General features: G+C 40.9%; 1 protein-coding gene across 2 annotated transcripts in view; it reads right to left on the bottom strand.

Annotated features, from left to right (window-relative positions):
• Positions 1–18,742, bottom strand: part of Sema2a (Semaphorin 2a) — a 559,198-nt gene that overhangs the window by 266,819 nt on the left and 273,637 nt on the right. For both annotated transcript variants that reach the window (XM_072003211.1, XM_072003203.1), the window contains exon 3: positions 15,563–15,689. In XM_072003211.1, the coding sequence (XP_071859312.1) occupies positions 15,563–15,671 (109 nt within the window). In that variant the 5' untranslated portion in view covers positions 15,672–15,689. The remainder of the gene's footprint in view (positions 1–15,562; positions 15,690–18,742) is intronic.

Consider the following 18,742-nt stretch of genomic DNA (forward strand, 5'->3'; position numbering starts at 1 on the left):
ATTTGCACCATTTTTCACATTTCTTGGAAGGAAATGTTAGTAAAGTCGAAGGATTTCCAGAGTAAGTGTTACTTTATACAAAAAAATAAAAAGACATTGTATCGTAAGGTCTTCCAGAATGACTCAGTAAAGACGAAGGTAAGAATTTGAAAAAGTGTTACGAGGCGTTCATTCGATTCACGTCTCTCCGGAGTAAGATCGCGTGGCGCCCCACGGAGCTATTAAATTTAAATAAACGCAGAATTGGCTCCAGGCGGTGTTGCGCGTCACTGAAAGTAAAAAATCCATAACGATTGCCGGTATAATTGACTTCATCCGGGAGAGAAATACATTTCATCGCTGAATAATCGTCCTTTTTACCCCGCAATGAGTCTGCGTATTAAAAAACCTGCGAATAATCAATCTAGACGACCGATCGATTCGCGCGAAGAAGAAAATTACTTTCCGATACAGAGGAACGCGGAGTTCGGGCCTTGCAACTGCTAAACGAATCACGATCAAAGGAAACCAGTCAATAGAGGCGCGCGAAATTGTGCCAAGGTTTGGTCGGCGAAACAACGAGTAGGTCGTCATTCAATAACGACAAAAGGATCCGGTATCCTCCTAGGAGTGCTCTTGCCAGAGTCGTATCGTATTGCGGCCTAATCTAGGGAACGACTTTGATAGTTAAGACGTCTTCGCTTCGGTCGGTGCAGCCGGAGATTCGACGCGGAACCTTCGAGTACTAAGGTAGGTACGTGTACTATGAACGGGTCTGGATAGGCTACGAGAATGGCTCTCTGGTAGGTTGGAGTGGTCCGAAGATGGAGTAGGAAGGAGCAGGAAGACCGTCTACGGGGAAAGGGGATGAGAGTGGTCTGTACGGGGTGTAATCATCAAAGTGACCCATACCCCTTTAAACGGCTCACACCTCGATCACAGACAAGCAGGCCCGAGCCGTAGCCGCCGAGTGATACCAAGGCTGCCGGCCTAGGGTGTCACGGTGGATTTAATTAATGCAATTTAGCATCCATCCATCATCTCTCGCGTTTTTGCGTTAACGAGGGCCGCCAGCTTCGCCGTTGTAGCCGTTGTGTTGCCGCTACTGGGCTGCGCTAGGAGAACCACGGGGGCACTTTGATGACGAGCAAGTCTCTCGATTATATCGACACCTGGACCGCCCCAATGCCATCCTCTCTCTTCGTTCTCTACCTCGCCTAACCCTCTATATATCTCTCGACCTTCCTCTTGCCTAGCGAAACCGGGGCTTTACGGTCATCCGTCCGTATTAAACTCTCTCTCCGTCATGAAACGCGTACGTTAACCTAGTCCCTTCTAGCTTCATGCCTGTGTACAAGTGTGCGTATACGCGCACACGGTTAGCGTTTATACGGAGGCGACAGCTGCCGATACATCCTCCATATCGATGCGATAGACGTCCGGGGATAATAACAAAAATATTAGACGTTGGGAAAAAGACATCTCGACGTGAAACACTTTCCCCGGGCGCATCCCTGCGAAAACTGCAAGGCGCGTCCGCGATCGTGGTCAAGGATAGTTGGCTCACAGGGAACGCAATGTAGAGCGAGTCTAAAAGAGATGGATCACACGCCAACCCTCGATAAAATGAACCTTGTAGAACGACGATGGGGTTTTTTTACGTTGCACCCTGCCCGGACCACGTTGTCGCCTTTCGGATAGCGGTTTCATAAAGCCGAGGGCAAGAGGCTCTTGCGAAAGTTTGCGCGGTGAATTTAACGTCCTGGCCGGTGTCTCGGGCGCGAAATCTGATTTATGAACGACTTTATTGGAAAATGTAATCGATGCTGGCGACGAGCTTACGTTTAGCGCGCGCATGGATTTTTACACTTTCGTAAGTGTAACGTATCGATTTCTTGAGACATTGATAGGAGTTCTCATCTTCTTGAAGAATTGAAAAAGGTGTAAAATACAGCTAGTATATTTTATTTATCAATAAACACTCCTGCATAATGTTGAATATAAAATTGAGATTGATCATGAAGGAACTGCTTTATTGATCGTAATAGATCGAGTTGTTTTTAGCACATATAATATTTCACATTATCCAACATTAAGTGATTATAGGAATCAACCGTACAATCTTTTACAAACTTTTTAAAGAACTAAAGAATTCTAATCATTCTCCTTAAATAGAAAATCATCGTTCCAACATGACACAAACATCTGTGTGATACTTACACACTTATAAATGCTCTAAAATCCCATATTTTTACGTTCCTCCTTAAAAGAAAGAAAAGTTATCGCACACCAACTGTATCAATCTTACAAACATCTTGTTCGATCGTACGAAATAAACGCGTTTACTTTCTCTTTCTCGATCGGAATGCCAGCGGGCAACACGAAGCATCGCGATCGTTCAGCCAGATCGCGGTCGTTTTGTAACAACGTCAAGGAGGAATCCTGTACGGAGAAAAGATCGATCACGACGAAACTGGGGCGTGTAAAGCGCGGATGGAGTCGCGATTCAGTGGCTGTTTGTTCTTTACAGAATCGAAAGAGTGGAATGGAAGTCGGTATAGCGTAATCGCGAGAGGCGGAGCTCTCTCGTCGAGCAGAATCGTTCTCGATAAGGTGAACGAGAGGGAATCTTCTTCTTCTTCTCCCGACGTGGCCCCGACAAACCTTCGAAATGACCGCGATCTCGAGTAACCACGCGCAATGAAAGAGGCAAGAAGAGAGGAGAGCTTTCAAGCTCGTGAACAGGATTACCGGACGAGCTGTGGTTACCGTGCTCCAAAATAACGTCGACGAGGGATAGGTATCCGCTAATGTCGTACGTTGCAACCACAGGAACGCGAACCTTTCCGCTGTTCGATTTTTCAGACGATAAAGACCGTGCTATTCCCTTGAAAGAGAGGTTCGATTGCTTCCATTGCGTACTTTTCCGCTCTGTGGCTAAGATCGATCCGCCAGTTAATGAAATTTGGATTTCTTTCGACCCGGTTGTTTCACCGCAGAGAACTTTCTTCCTGTAGCTTTAGTTTCGCCATGGTTTTACGCTTCGCGTCCTTGCGAGTGTTTCCACAATTAGGTGTCCCAACGTTCTCGTGTGTTTAATGTAGTGGATCGAGGAAAATAAAATTACTTTAAACATTGGAAATTGTTCAGTTAATATTTTTGTCAGTGTTTAATCAATACTCGCCTTATAATATTTTAATGGATTATCTCTATCTGTATCTCGAATTTTAGTTTCTATTTTTATTTGTCTCTCTATAGATAAATTAACGTTCGAATTGACGTTCTTCTCTTAATTCCTAATATTTGAAAGACACAAATGTGAATGTTGAATTACACCTGTCTGGTCTCGATGTTAGTTTTGATCTTGTCAATGATTTCTATGTCAATTTTAGATACTTTTAGATACTACTATCTTGAAAATGTTCACAGCTCATGAAAGTAAGAAATTCACTTCATCACGCAGACGAGTGAATAATAGAAACTTGATCATTTATCCGTTCACTGACATTTTTGTTCGCATATGTGTATTATATTCAGAACTAAATTAGAGAGAAAGCAACCTAAAATAAAACTAACCATGGAACCTTGTCACTTTGAGATTCACACACACACGCATACACAGTTCAAAAATTGGCATAGTCGCTGCACTTCCCTCGTGACTTTACCCCTATTTCACGTTACCACAATTTCCCCAAAAAATAACTAACACGGAATAAGTAACAGTATCGCGGAGATCGATAGTATCGCATTGACTGACAGGATGCCGAACAAGAACAAGGAATGATCACAAAATTACTCTTTCTTCAATACAATAGTACCCGTGCACTATATAAAATCTAATTATGCTTTCCATCGATATAAAAACGAGAAGACTTATAGCGGACCATATCGAAGTCATCTCTGATACTGTTTCTTACTCTTTCATTTTTATTCCACGAGATAACGATCAGCATCGATCAGCAAAGCATCGATGTATTCGCGAGGTGAAACGATACCTTGTCATTTTTCATCAGCGGATCGATAATCGCGTCAACGACCGTGTTAAGCAACGTTTAGCGAACAGCGTATACATTTTTCACGGCAATATGCTTACGGCGGGGCTAACGATCGCATCCAATGAATGCAGCTTAATTGGTGGGCGAGGCCTCGCTAATTATATAGCTGATTGTCGATGCGCCCATCGGCGGACTACCGCCATCTGCATTACCAGTGATTACAGTGATGTCCATTCGAAACGATCGAGCCGTTCCCCGTCGCGTATTTCTCTGGTCCCGATCGCCGAGCAATCCGGCCTGATTATACATTCCGTTTCAGGGGATTCGGCCAGTAGTGCATTTTTCACGAGCAGTTAACCGAAGTAATTAGTCACCAGGCCGGCAAGCAACCGGAATAAACGGCCTATCCTAAAAAGCGTTTTGCGCCGACGGGACGGATCGATGCGTGCCACCGAGATAACCGAGGTTTTCCCGACCCTCGAGACGTCAATTACGCCGGTTAAACGAGAAAACGAAAAATCCCATCCAGGTATAATGAAGATCGAAGAAAGGACTGCTTTTCTCTAACCTCCATTTTTCATTTAAAGCACAAAAAAGACTTGAGTGTTTAAAGATTAACGGAGGAAGGAAAGTGATCGTGGACGAGACCGATGAAAGATAAAAATCGTCTAATCTTTGTGCAACGTTGATGTCTGATTAATTGTATTAGAATTTAAGAATTTATTGGAAGGATTGGAAACTGCGAAATGATTAGAAAATTAAATACGGTTTTATAACCGAGGTGGGAATAAAATAGGTTACGTTATTTCGATGATGAGACAACCTAAATATTTTTAAAATAGAGAAAAATCGAATAATGTTATAGATAGATATCCAATAGGAAACTTGATATTTCGTTTAATCGTGTTATGTTTCCGACTGATATTGAATAGAACAAAACGAAATAGCCGATTATACAATAACTTATTAATTTATTTACGCGTCGATAACCAGCACATGAATAAAAAATGAATTTTCAGTAGAATAAAATTGTTATTGAAATCCTGGGAGTTTGGCGAGCGATCCGTTTGTTCTAATGCAGGAACATTAATTCCCAGTCGCACTGTCGCGGTCGCGCGCGCACACACACACACACGCTAGTAACAATTGCTTTTAATTGCATCGACCGTCCGGTTAATTGTCTAGACAACGGAGCTTGATTGAAGGCGCTACGGTAACACGAACAGAGACGGTAATGATTCTCAAACTTTCCTTCGCTCTCCACGTCCACCGTAATATTGTTAAGGACATCGATATTGAATAATTTATAACGAAATATGCATAAAAAAAAGCTTTTCTTCGTTTCAATTAATGCTTCATCCAGGTGGTTCTTTCTCGTAATTTTATCGAGTATACATTTATCTCACACACACACAAAAAAAAAAAAGGAAAGATAAAAGATGGAGAAGAAAGGACGGAGAAGTTGTTTCGAACGAATATTCAGGGGGAAAATTCGCACAATTCAAAAATGCTCTATAGATGGGTTTCACGAATGCAGTTCTTCTTTTTTCAAATAATTCGAAACTGTATTTTCTCGAATGTTTCGTACGTTTTCACGTTTCACTGAAATCGATTTAGTTGAAGATATTCGATATAAAATGGTTGCTCCCCTCGAATCCGGAACAATAACTCGACATTATACAAATCAAACGGTGATATTCATGAACCGAAAGTCAGAGGGTGGAGATATAATTGCATTAGTCGTACATCCCGAACTACATCAAGCCCGCTTCCCACGAAACCCTTCGTCGTTTCGATTCCTGCCGGATAATCAGTCGCGTTTTACGCGTTTCCACCCCGGTGGCTGACGAAATTGCGTTATCTCGCGCGTCTACGGTGAAAATTCCGCGTAAGATGCGAAGCGCTCCGATGTAAAACAAAAATACTGGCAGAAAGTGCTGTAAACTTCAATTTAAGTAAGCTGCCTGCCCGCGTGACAAATTGAATTTCGACGGTAAAAGAGAGCCTGAGTGACAGCAAAATCGATAAGTGGAAATGGAACGTGTTCCTGAAAAGCGTATGGCAGGAAATATATATATACAAAGAAATATCATAGGCGTAATTCTTTCTCCTTTTTTTACCTTCTCAATTTCTATAAACGGTCACAAATCGAGCGATACTTCTACTCGGTCGAAGTTTGCCAACGAAACTTTATATCATCGCCATCGGGGAACCTGTAAAAAGTAACTTAAACGGAGCCTAACGCGAGAGGCTTCTAACAGAGTCGAAGCAATCCATAGCTAGTTCTATCGAATCAACTGGCCATTACTCCCCCCCAGACGATCGTTTCGCAGGCTTCTATAACCCGAATTGCCTCTAAGCACGAACCGATAAACAGGACAGAAAGTTGAAAGTCGCTGAAAATTCCTGGAAAACCGTCGACACCGGGCAAACAATCGTACTTGCGCAACGATCAAATTCCATCGACCTATCCAAACGTGCGTCAGCAACGTAGACTACTATTATAAATTATAAACGATATATCCATGACAGACGGGGACAGACGTCGCGTGGACTAGCTGGAACGGTTGAAAACGGGCGACGATCGCGCGAACAGAAGATAGAAAGGCGTGTACGAAGGACGAAAAGTAGAAGCGTAGCGAGAGGACACGGCAGATGATGGGCACGCCTTTCAGTTTTGTGAGGCGAGGGGAAATTGAAACAGCTAACCGCGTTGGTGTCGACGAGGGTGGTAACAAGAGAAAAGGCAAGAGAGATGAGAGATGGGTAGAGTCGAAATGAGAGAAGAACTTGGGGAAGGGATCAGAGGACAGAGAACGAAGAGAACGAAGGGAGAAAGAAATACAGAGACAGGGACAGGGTGAAAATCTGCGTGGTGGAAGCGAGATGAAAGGGAGGAACGAGAAGGAGGAAAGAAACGATGCGGAGAGGGAGTCAGGGCTACGCGGGAGAGATTCAATCAAACGAACGCATATAAATGAGTCGTTTCAGGGTAAAACTGAATTATACGTCGGCGCTGGTATGTCCGTGCACACAGTTTGCGAACATGTACGTATACAAACGAACATAGTGGAAGGATCGCAGTTGCAAGCACAGCTCTATCGAGGTGGTTGTATATACAACGAATATCCGGACCGAACGTTCTCCCTGGTGGACCCTTGCGTCGAAAGATTCGTTTGGATAGCGTGTGACTATTGAATGGCGCGACGAAAAAGCCCTGAGACGACCAGACGCGATTCTATAAAGTGGCCAAAGAGATTCTTATCCGTGCAGTCGCGAAGAAGCTGTTCCGTATTGAAGCCGATACGCGTTCCTTCGAAACTCCCTCTCGACCGGATACGTTTTTTCGCAGTATCGCCGTTTGCATGATAACGAGCATTCAAAAGAACCGTCGGGGAAAGGGACAGTTCCGAGAAATCGTTGCCGGGGACTTCGTCGCGTGCGAGACCGCGTAATCGTGAGAAGCTGTGCGTGACGACGCGTTATTTTTCCGTCGGGTATCCGTCTCTGCGATGTTGCTGTCTCTTCGATATCGACGCGTGCTTTATCAAACGCTATCTCGCGTTTCGTTCTCAGTGAAATATTTCTGAGCCGGTGAAATTTCGTTCAAAGAAACGATATCGTGACAGTTTCGTTAAAAATTCCAAAGTTACGAAACTTACGATAGATAATATGTAAATTTGTTTTCTGATCGTTGCTAATCCTATTTATAATCTTACTGATTTCTACTTAATAAAATAATAATAATTCTATGAAATGTAGAAGTTTTAATGCGAGGTCACGTTCCCCTTAAACTGATCAATCTAAATGTAATTTGTTCACAGGGAGTTCACGAAGCTCGACAATCATTTGCAGCACGCGATAAGAAGGTTGACAAGGAAAAAATGTTCATCTGGGGGCACACGAGATGGACGTTCTCTTAACGCGAATAGGGAAAAGGAGCAGACGCGGCGCTCCTCTGGCAGACCGCGGCTAGGAAATTAAATAACCAAACTTTTCGAGAAAGATTGCCGAGGTTACTCTGGAAGGTAACGGCGGAGAGTAGGTGGACGACGGTGGCGGTGAAGTGACTGGAAAGAATCAAAAGAACAAACGGTAGCAACGGGGGTGAGCGACGCTAAGCCCCGCAAGAACTCCAAGACAAACGTGACTCTGTCCGCCATTTTCTGCCCTCTGTATACGACGTCGGACTTGGCCTCGCTTCAACGAATTTTCGAACTTTCCACCGCCGTCTTTCTATTCAACGCTCGCTATTCTTCTCCATCCTGGCGGTCTCCGTCGTGAGTAGTTCGCAAGAATTTTTTTCCCCTCTGCCTCCCCATTCCACTTACGGCTCGATTCTCTGTCGGCCAAGTTTCCTTCTCGTTATGCCAATGGCCGGGTATCGCCGTGCATGGGAAATTTAAAAGTTGCCTGGCTGACCTGCTAACGCGGTCAGTCGGTACATGGAGGAGCAACGATAAGACGATGCGAAAATTCGATCAAACTACTTGATAGTCCGATGAAATATGAATCTGATAAAAGCGAGCGAGTTTCGAACCTTTCTGATTGCATTGCATAGTTAAATATTCCACGATCATCGAAAATTCTGTGAAAAATCGAATATATTTTTACGAAACATATTAGGTCAGATTTTTCAAAGTTTGAAATTGACGATTCATACTACTCATTCTTTATACTATCGACAATTTGCTCTGAATCAGATTTATAACAAAATACAACAAAATTTACAACAAAATATAACAAAAATATAAAGAAGATTTATAACAAAAATACCTAAACTTTGTTAAATATTGTCTACCATGAACAATGAGAATATTCGATTAGAATATTTTCTCGTATGAGATTAATACAATATATTATATTGATAATAAATACAATAAACACCACAGGAACATAATATACAACCTTAAAATTTACTAATCAATTCCACGTAACCAGAACTGTACTGTTATTTAATCGTGAGAATCCAAAACTGTCAATTCTAGCAACATTAAATATATTCTAATATTAATCGTTGCACTTTTGAAACTACCAAATAACATAAAAGTAAAAAAGTAAGCAAGTAAAGTCTTTTAAACGAATTATCATGGTTTTCCTATGTGTTATTTATGACTTAAAAATGACATTTCGTACTCGTATACCAACCAAATAAATGGGATAAAAGGACTAACAAATTAGAATTCATCGAAGGTTTGCCTATTTCCTCTATCTAGTTATAACAGAGGATTACGTAGTGCTCGGGAGCAAGTGCATCAATTTTGCTAAAACTGATATGCGGCCAAGTTAAACGGAATCCCAGTTTGGTATTGATGCAAGCGGAGAACGACGTTTCTCAATAGAGGGTCGACTGAAAATTCGGGTGTTTGGATATTGAGTGCTTCCGCATAAGCGAAGCTACCTTCGGGAGCGTCGTCAGCAATCAGTAAACACAATAAAGGAGCGACTGCTTTGAGCCCTGTAGACGCTGATAATTGGACGAGGCTTTCGCAATACAGGCTTTAACCGATCCCTTCTCGTTCGTTCTCGTGTTGGCGTTGTCCGAGGTGTCCAGAATAGCTCGAGGTAACGAGGCAATCTAGAAATGCGATTTGGCTTAACGACAAAAGCGATTTCCAATCACCAGGAACAACAGGAACCGGCAACTTGCATAAACTCGCACCTGGCAACGATTTCCACGAATTCAGGGGGAAAAAATACCCGAGAACTTCTAATCCGTCGATTGAAACGCGAGAACAAATTGATTTCCTTTTTCCCACTTTGGTGGAACACCGTTAGGTTTAGGATCGTTTGATCTCGGTTGACGACGAACGAACACGAACATTTCCATATTAATTCCAATAGAATTTGTGCAATAGCCTCATAGAAATTTAAAAAGATTATCCTTCTATCTGTTCGCAGCATCGTTCTTCGTTCAGCATCAATCATTCATTAGTCAAGAATATCTATAGCCACGAAGTTAAAAGCTGATATCTTTTATTTTTGGAAATATAAATACGAGATTATTCCTGCTTAAGTATTTCTGCTTCAGAGATGAATAGAAAAGCTAGCAATATTCGTGAATAAATTTTGTAAGTATTTAACATAAAACTTTCGTCGATAGGAAAATACAGATAGAAATATTTTATTAAATTTATTGATAATATATCTCGGTATATATGAAAGATATATATTGAAATTTTCGAATATAATCATTTCATTTCCGATCTGATGAAAGTATTGCGAAAAATAGTACGCAATTTGCTAATATCAGCACTGCAGTCGTACTGAAAGATATTAAATTTCTTAATGGACCCATTTACTTGCAGGGATATAGTAGGGGAATTCCTTTGGCGCGGAATGTTTCCCGGCGATGTATCGCAAAGTGCGTTATTGCGATAATTCGAGAGTCGCCTTTCGTTACGTACTATTATCAAGAGCGAATGCACTTTACGACTGAGAGATAAGAAGCGAAAGACAGTGTTGGCAAGAGGATGCCTAGCTTGTTGGCTCGGTTCGCGGACGCTGGCAAAAACGACTACGAGAACATGTACCTTGCATTTGCGCATACAATCTGCAGTTGGTTTTATGGCGTGCTGTGTTCCGTCAAATTTATGCGAACCTCCATGTCTTCTTCTCGAAATTGCCTTTCCTCTATCCGCTAACGATAACTGCATTCTCCTGATTTCGCTCCAAATATTTACTTCTCGGTCAACGATACCTTTTTCTACCTATACATATTACCAGAAAATTAATAACATTTTTCACGCGAGAAGCAAAGATTTATTCGCTCCATAATTCAGAATGAGGATGAAAGATAACATTGAAACCTAGTTCCAACGGTACTTTTCTTTTCGTAGTTCCGCTTAAAGCTTGTCATTAAAATTATCTCCCATCTGGTAGATCGTTCACCACTGTCTCACAGCCATTGCGAACACAGTCGCCAGGATCGTTGAGAACGGTGGCAGAGAAGAGGATAGCAAGTGCTGAGATTCGGTTTCCTCGGATGATGGATGTCGACGTTTCCGCGCAGAGTGGGGACACACCATCTTCTGATACAACGCCGAGGAGGAATTCAAAAAAGTCGGATGCAAAGACTAAGAGGAGAACGTGGCCCGTCGAGGATACCGGAAACCGGGATCATGTGTTCATCGGATACGAAAACAAAAGGACGAAAGGTTGCTCCTGAGCGAGAGGGGAAATGGAACCGTGAGCTGGTAAGAGAAGAGATTTCATCGTGGCTTGCGTCATCAGTCGACGTAACGCTTCACCGGTCAGGCAATAGCGGACCAAACGCAATTTTTCACGGATGCCGTCGCGCCGGAAGTCTAGCGGAAACCGGAAGCGGGATCGGCGAACACGTGGAACACGTTCCGAGAAGAAATAAAGTTGCGGCCAGATGCGTGTCTAGCTTCGATAAAAAAACTAGCAACGTTATGAGAATCACGATAGAAAGAGATTAAGCTCGTTTGATGCACCGCTGTTATCTTGTTAGCTCACATAATTGTTGTCATTTTTCATTTATAATGCAACTAATATCTATGTATATTTCCTCCGTATGTTTCTGACATGACACGATAGAGGAACATTCGTAGAATCTTTGACACGAACGTTGCGGATTTACCGGTGAATGGCGTTAAACTTGACAGTGACGCCATGTGGTCCACCGATAACCAATTATGTCAGAATTAATTGAAATATTTCGATCTTCGTAAACTTTATAATACTGTTAATACTATAATAATAATTTGAAATGTGAAATGCACTATGGAACATTTATCTATAAAATCTATTTCTAGGAGATCTATAAAATTCTAGGAATTTTTATCTTGTATTGTTAATCAATATATAATACAACCAACATATAATTTCACGACTACCAGCGTATGTATAACCTATAGTACAACCTTCTGAAAATTACTAAACATTTCTGTCTGACAAGATATTATATAGGAGTATAATAATTTATTGTACTGAAAGAAACGACAATATATCAACGCTATGTGCAATACACAGATATAAAATTCGCCCAGCAATCAATCTGTTAACAGGACCACCGTGACCGCATGTCAACGTTGTCAACCATGAAATAAAGCGTGTTCAATCTTAATCTTTTAAACAGCAATTCAAGTGATCATTGGCTTCGTTTGATGTCGCGTTGTTTAAGTTCGAGCAAAAGGAATAATCCGTTTTAGATTTTACATCACGGAAAACTGAGCATGAGTTCGCGATGGATATCGAAAACAAAAGGTAGATTCAATTTTTAGTCGTGGAAAGATTTAATAACGCGACGACACAGGACATCCGTCGGATAGTTTGTCTTTGATGGAGTAGAAAATAAGAACGTCGCATTTGTATTTTACGAGAAACGTAGCCGAGGTTTCTTCCTGACACGTGAAACTCTAGTTTTCGAATCACAGATTGAAAACGCGTTGGTATTTTGTGTGGAATTGAATTAACCTTCCGGCGGTAGAAAATTAACGTTCAGCGATGTACAAATTTTGATGGTTCTAATGTGCCTCTTCTGACGGTAAATAGACGGAACGAGATTTTAACAGGTACTCTATCTTTATTTGCCGTTTATAATTCAATTCAAGGAACCATTAGCAATCTCATCTCGTACAAACTTATCTCACTATACAAGCAATACAAAAAAGATATTCGAGTAGATGGAGATATTGCTGGAAACAATGCTTCTTGTCTAACGCTCAATAGTTTTTGTTACCTTAATACGAAGCATATGCATTCGTAATGCATTCTACATTAATGACAAAATTACATCAAAGGATTCAATTACATCTAAACGTTCGTTTTATTCTTTTTTTTTCTTTCTTTTGTTTGTATTGTAAAAAATTTCGAAACCAATATATTTCCATTAACAAAGAAAAAGTAGATTTCTCTTTGAACGTCTCAAACAAATTGACTCTGTTACGTGCTTCAAGAGTAAATGCAATAACACAAGCCCGGCAACAGTCAGTCGTTAATTTCGCAGTTAAGATTCCGCGTAAAGAAACTGAAGTACCGAAACGCAAAAGATAGATCGCTGAAAACGATAAATATTAAAAAACTCGAGAAACTTTCATATCAAAACGACCAGCAAAGTACTCCTAACAATCGACAAAGCGTTAAGTGACCCGTTTTGCGTGATCGCGTAAAAAGCAATGTCAAAGGGAGATCGCTTAAAAGAAACAACGTGGCTGAAAAGTTCGATGAGTGGTATTAAAACAAGAAGCCGAGGACACGGACGAAGATGCGGCAATAATGGTAACACCGCAAAGAATAGTTCGTGGATCCATAAAGAAATACAGAAAGGGGAGAGGGAAGGCCGGAAGAGAAAGGGAAGTATCAAAGAGGAAGTAGATACGCAGACTGGAAACTGAGAAAGAGAACGAGAGGTCGACGAAATGGGATAGGCAATGGGACACAGAAAACGGCGCACGTATTACGTCAAAGGCTACATCGTCGGAAACGGAAGTGAGGTGATGCTTATTCAGTCGGAAGTTGCAACGGAGCTTGCTGGCTTTCACAGAACGGAGGGAGAAGGGGAAGGCGTACTCGGGCAGAGAAGAGGAGCAAAGAGACAGGAAGGAAAAGAGAGATGGGAATAGTGGAGGACCTATCGGCCGGAAGACGTAGATACTTTATCTACCGTGGTCGCGATAGATAATTCTCTGGAAAACTCGATAAAACCGTTTCGCTTGTCGCGTCCATTGGTCGAGCAACGAAAACCCGCATTCCTATCCCACAATCCATTTCCTCGAATGTTTCTAATTACGTTCGGTACACCCGATACATTTATCCTTTCCGCTCCTAACCGCTATCAGAAATTACTTTGCTCTGGTTTCCTTGGATCCTAGTCGTGGAAATATGTATCTTCAGCTATATGTACGTTCGTGCAATCAGGTGAACGTATGTACGTGGGCGGTTCTTGGTTTGTGAGTTTAGTACGGGTTAAGTTGAGAATCGGAGTTAGTTGGGAGGGATTTTTCGATTCGGTTGGGTAAGGTTAGTTAGAATGAAATTATCGGTGTCGGAGGGAGATAAGATAATTAGAGAAGCAGAATGATTCTAGTAATGCTCTAACGTTTTAATAGGTTACAACCTAATCTTACATGAGTCTCCGTCATAAATGTACAGTTTCAATTCAGATTAGACGATATAGCAAATTAGCTTCGATCTATTTTACCGTTATTAGTGAAAATGTTTAAATGATCGTAACATATCTTATTAATTCTAACATCAGGAATCTCACATCTTCCTCAAATATCCTTTCGTTCATATTAGGCAAATCTTTCACTTACTATTAATATCCCAATATATTTTACTCAACAGTGACCATTTATAATCTAATTCCTACAATATACATATATATCACCTATGTACGTATATGGTTCGAAAAGGGAAACGTGTAATATTCCATCCTGACAGTTCTTCCGATTATTTAACGAAACGTTACGACGCAAATCCACTTCGCTACGCTTCCACTATAAATACCATTAACAAAAATCTCAGCTTCCGTGGAAACGAATAACATGTAGCGTCATTAATTATAAACGAACGATCGGTTCAGTCGGCGAATAACACTTACGCATTTGAACGCGACGAACAGGCGAGCGGAGACTGAAATTTTCGATAGCGATGGTACGAGGCGAGCAGACAGCGCGAAAGAGACGCGTCGGCCTCTGACAGAGGCGCGTTTCACGTGAAACGCGAGAGCGGAGAAGGAAAACAGAGGCGGGTGATGAAAGGGAGGGCAGACCTCTAAACTCGTTGTTCCGGATGGCGTGGCGAAGCATGATTAATATCGAAATACGAATGACTTTATTCATGAGGGGTCGCCTTGTTATGCAGATCGAATTTATGGTTAAATCATATGGTGCTCTCCGCACGCGCTGTCCCGCGATCGTTAACGCTTTGCCGTGTCTCGTTGACGGCGCGGTACGAAATCAGGATAACCAGATCGTAGCCTAAAGGAACGAAAGCGGTCGAAAGATATCAGTGGTCATACCGCGGTTTAAAGTGGTCTCAGCGTCGTTTCTTTTACGACTATCTCTGCTCGTTTTGCGAACTGTAAATACATTTTCGACGTTTTTCTTATCCTTTGAAGACCGTTTAAACGTTTCTGTGCATAGTGTGCATATTCACTTTTTGAATATAGCGCAACGAAGAACCTGTTTAAGAACCTTCGTGAGTGCGTTTAGTAGGAATTTCAGCAATGTTGGCAACGCTGTTGGGTCGCGAAGCGATGCTATCGATAAAGACCGATTTCCTGCTATTGTAGACGTAATAAATCTCACGGGGTGTTCAATACATTAAACAGAAATTTATCATCGTCACTCGAACGCTGTCGGTGACGCCGTGCAAAGGTACGCGTCAGGGACAGGAATGATAATGACTTTTCGGTCTATATTTTTCACTTTCACAGACAAGGCTGGGATAATGGCGTTGCGCCTATTGTGCGACACGATCCCGTATAATTATTAACTTCGATAATATCAGCTATTTTGGAGAAATCGATCAGTTACATGGAACATATTGAAAATATTTATTCAATACGCGTCTGATTATACAGTAAGAAGAATTTGGCTGACATAATGCTACCAACTCACCTTCGTGCAGTTTCTCTAGAGTTCCAGCCGAAACTCCGACAAATAGGAAGACGAGCCAAAGCAGACTAGCCATTCTTCTCAGCCACGTTCGATTCCTTGACGTATCCATCGCGCTAACACTCAAACACTGCAACAGAATTGGATTTTTTTACGTACAAGACGAAGTCTGATCCTCGAAATACATTTATAAATAGTATATAGACATATCTATGTAAAAAATGTCTCAAAATATTTGTAAATTTTAGTTTAATCTAAAATTTGAATAATAGTTTCGATCACTATTTGTATAACATTATTCAGAGATTTTAAACTATGTGTATGATGACGGAAGCGATCAAGTTCAATAATCAACAATATTCAAACATCGGTCTTAGCATTGGACGATTGATGTTATGGCAACACCCATAATATTTGCTACACACAAAAGCTTCCCGTTAATCTCTATTTACACAAGTTCCCGTACAACTATCGATTTCTACATCCAAACCCGTCGTGCTCTAATACTAAACGTTACCACCTGTCAAAGGTAAAGCTTTGTTACGTAACCTCACTAATCGGTTCGCCGTATTATTTTCTCATTTTTGTCCAAACCTAATCTCCTACAGTTTCGTAAGGAATGAAAAAATCGTTGTCGTTAAGCGAAATTGCACGATGTTTCTCTGTTTTAATTACTTATCGGTAATAATTAACAGCAAACATTCAAGGCATTCGGTCGACGAGCATACTACAAGAACAATATCAATTCATTCTCCTTGATGAAATCTTATCTCCTATATCTTATAATTTTTTAATAAATCATCTTCGAAAATAAATTCATACAAACTCGTTTCTTCCACTTGACTTTGTATAGAAACTTAAAACAATTATCTTAAGTGCAACACAATTTACGAAAGAATAAAATAAATGAAAAATTAAGAAAACACTGTAGCTGATTGTCTCGGTCCCCTGCATTTTTCCCTAATAAAATTCTGACTACGTAGCCAGTAGGAAGGAGAGATCAAAGGTCGGCAATCGGCCAAGATTTTCCTCGACACTCGGACTCGAGCCAGTTAAGACACTATCGAGAAAATCACGATTCATCGGTTCCACGGTCCGTGACAGCGTCGAACTTTCCTTAGACGCGAAACTTTTCGTACTCGTTCGCCAGTTGATCGAGTCCCCCGCCACGTAACGGCAATAATGACAAACGATACGAGCGCGAGGTTGTTAACATCGCTTGGTCCCGGGCAAATATGTTTTTATCAATGGCTAGCACCCAGCACCGGAAGGGATGCTCCGACACCGGCGCGCAAACTTTTCCTCTCCTTCCTTCTCCAAACAAGTTCACGGTGCAGTATCAATAACCAGTTTTCCATGACGAGAAAGCAAGCCGAGTGTCTTGAACCACGAACGGATATCCTTTGGGGAACCGGCTCTTTTTTACTAACCAACTCGAGGATGTTTCTTCGTCGTTCTTGCATGGTTGCGCGAACTAGGAAAGAAAATAACGAATGGTAGATACTAATAGAGCGTACTCGGTCGCCGGTAAACTTCTCCCGCTGCACCGTTTCTGGTCCTGACCTTTGGTATCGGACGAACCTGCTATCGTAAATCAAAACTTTCTCACCTAAAGGCTGTCTTCTGCCGACGGGGATTATTCGTACTCGTCGAACGCAGCGAAGGTATATTTATGTTACCAGTGGTTTTCTCCTTTCTCGTTTTCGATAGTGGGATTTTGCTGAAGCTTTTAAAATCGGAAGGATATTAATTTAATGGAATGTGGAACAGCTCGTGGAAGTATGTTATAGGAAGCATTTAAAAATTTCATTGGAATTGTAACGACACACAATTTTCATAATTGTATTGGTAAAGTTTGAAAGGAAAATGTACACCGAATGTGCAAAATCGTTAGTACAAGTAAAGTATATGTAGAGATCACGAGTATGATCCTCGATATTCGGTTGGACCATGCTTACTACTTCTATGTTTAAAATGTCTGTTCATCCTCTGTACTAATTCTTTAGTAAATATATGTTTGCAGTAAATGTCTTATGACTTTCATATATGTACATTTTCATATTGGTTAAAAATTTTTTTAATACAAATGGCTAGCTGTATCACGTTACAGTGTTAATAAAATGTGATAGTTCGATGAATGTTCGAACACTTTGAATCTGTACGTACACATTTTCGGGAGAGTGCAATGTAGCGTTGAAAACGCTGTAAAAATGTGGCGAACGTTACAATGCTTTAGTTTTCTGTATTTTAGTTTATTTTACCAGCTCTATTTTAACTGCTACAGCAGCCGCTTCTATTTTTATGCAGAAAAATTGTTGGAAATATTTGAGTTTATCGAGTTTGTCGTTCGTTCAAAATTTCTCGACAATACGTTGTTTTATCAGTACCTACCTGTTCGAAGCTACAAGTATGACAAAATTACGGGCACAAACTTCGCGCGACAATGTAGCTCATCTCTAGTAGCTCATTAGGTTTGATTCACGGGAATCAGAAATGTACTTTTCTGGCAGTGACGTTTACCTCAACTTGAAAATACACCTCTAGTCGACGCATGGCCTAAGAAGCGTCTGGCAACAAAATTCGCGCTCGGAATGAGACTAAAAGCGAACTCAATGCGTCACTTAACGACGCGTCGCTGCGTTCTAACACGTCTCGCGAATTTTTCATCTTTTCTTTGGATAAATATGATTCCATATTATGCAAATAATATTATCTATTAGACTTAAATTATAATTTATGAATTATAATTATATGTAAAGTATGATTTATGAATTACGAAGAAATATCGTAATTCCATTTTTGTTAATTTTCGGTTATTTTTGTTACTTCCATGTCATTTTGGTAACTAAGAAATGTCTCGATATGAAGTGGTTGAAAAAAGCAAGAACTTGATAGATTCTGAATTTTGAAATTGCTCTTCTATCAAACACGAAAAATTTGATTTTATCTGTAAAATAAGATTTTTTATTAAATTTGAAAGCATCTCTCTTGTCACTTTCTACGTACTGTACGTACTGCACTAAAGGTGCCTTTCATCCAAATCTTTTACGACTTTAAGAGGAAGTGGACAAAGACAACGACTAACGAACGCAGAAATTAGGAAAAGGACAGAAAGTGAGGAATATATGTCGAATTCATTATTATTAATTATAACTAGCCCGGAGATGGTAATTACACGTTTCT

Source organism: Bombus fervidus, chromosome 1 (assembly GCF_041682495.2).
Source record: "Bombus fervidus isolate BK054 chromosome 1, iyBomFerv1, whole genome shotgun sequence".
NCBI classification, from domain to species: domain Eukaryota; kingdom Metazoa; phylum Arthropoda; class Insecta; order Hymenoptera; family Apidae; genus Bombus; species Bombus fervidus.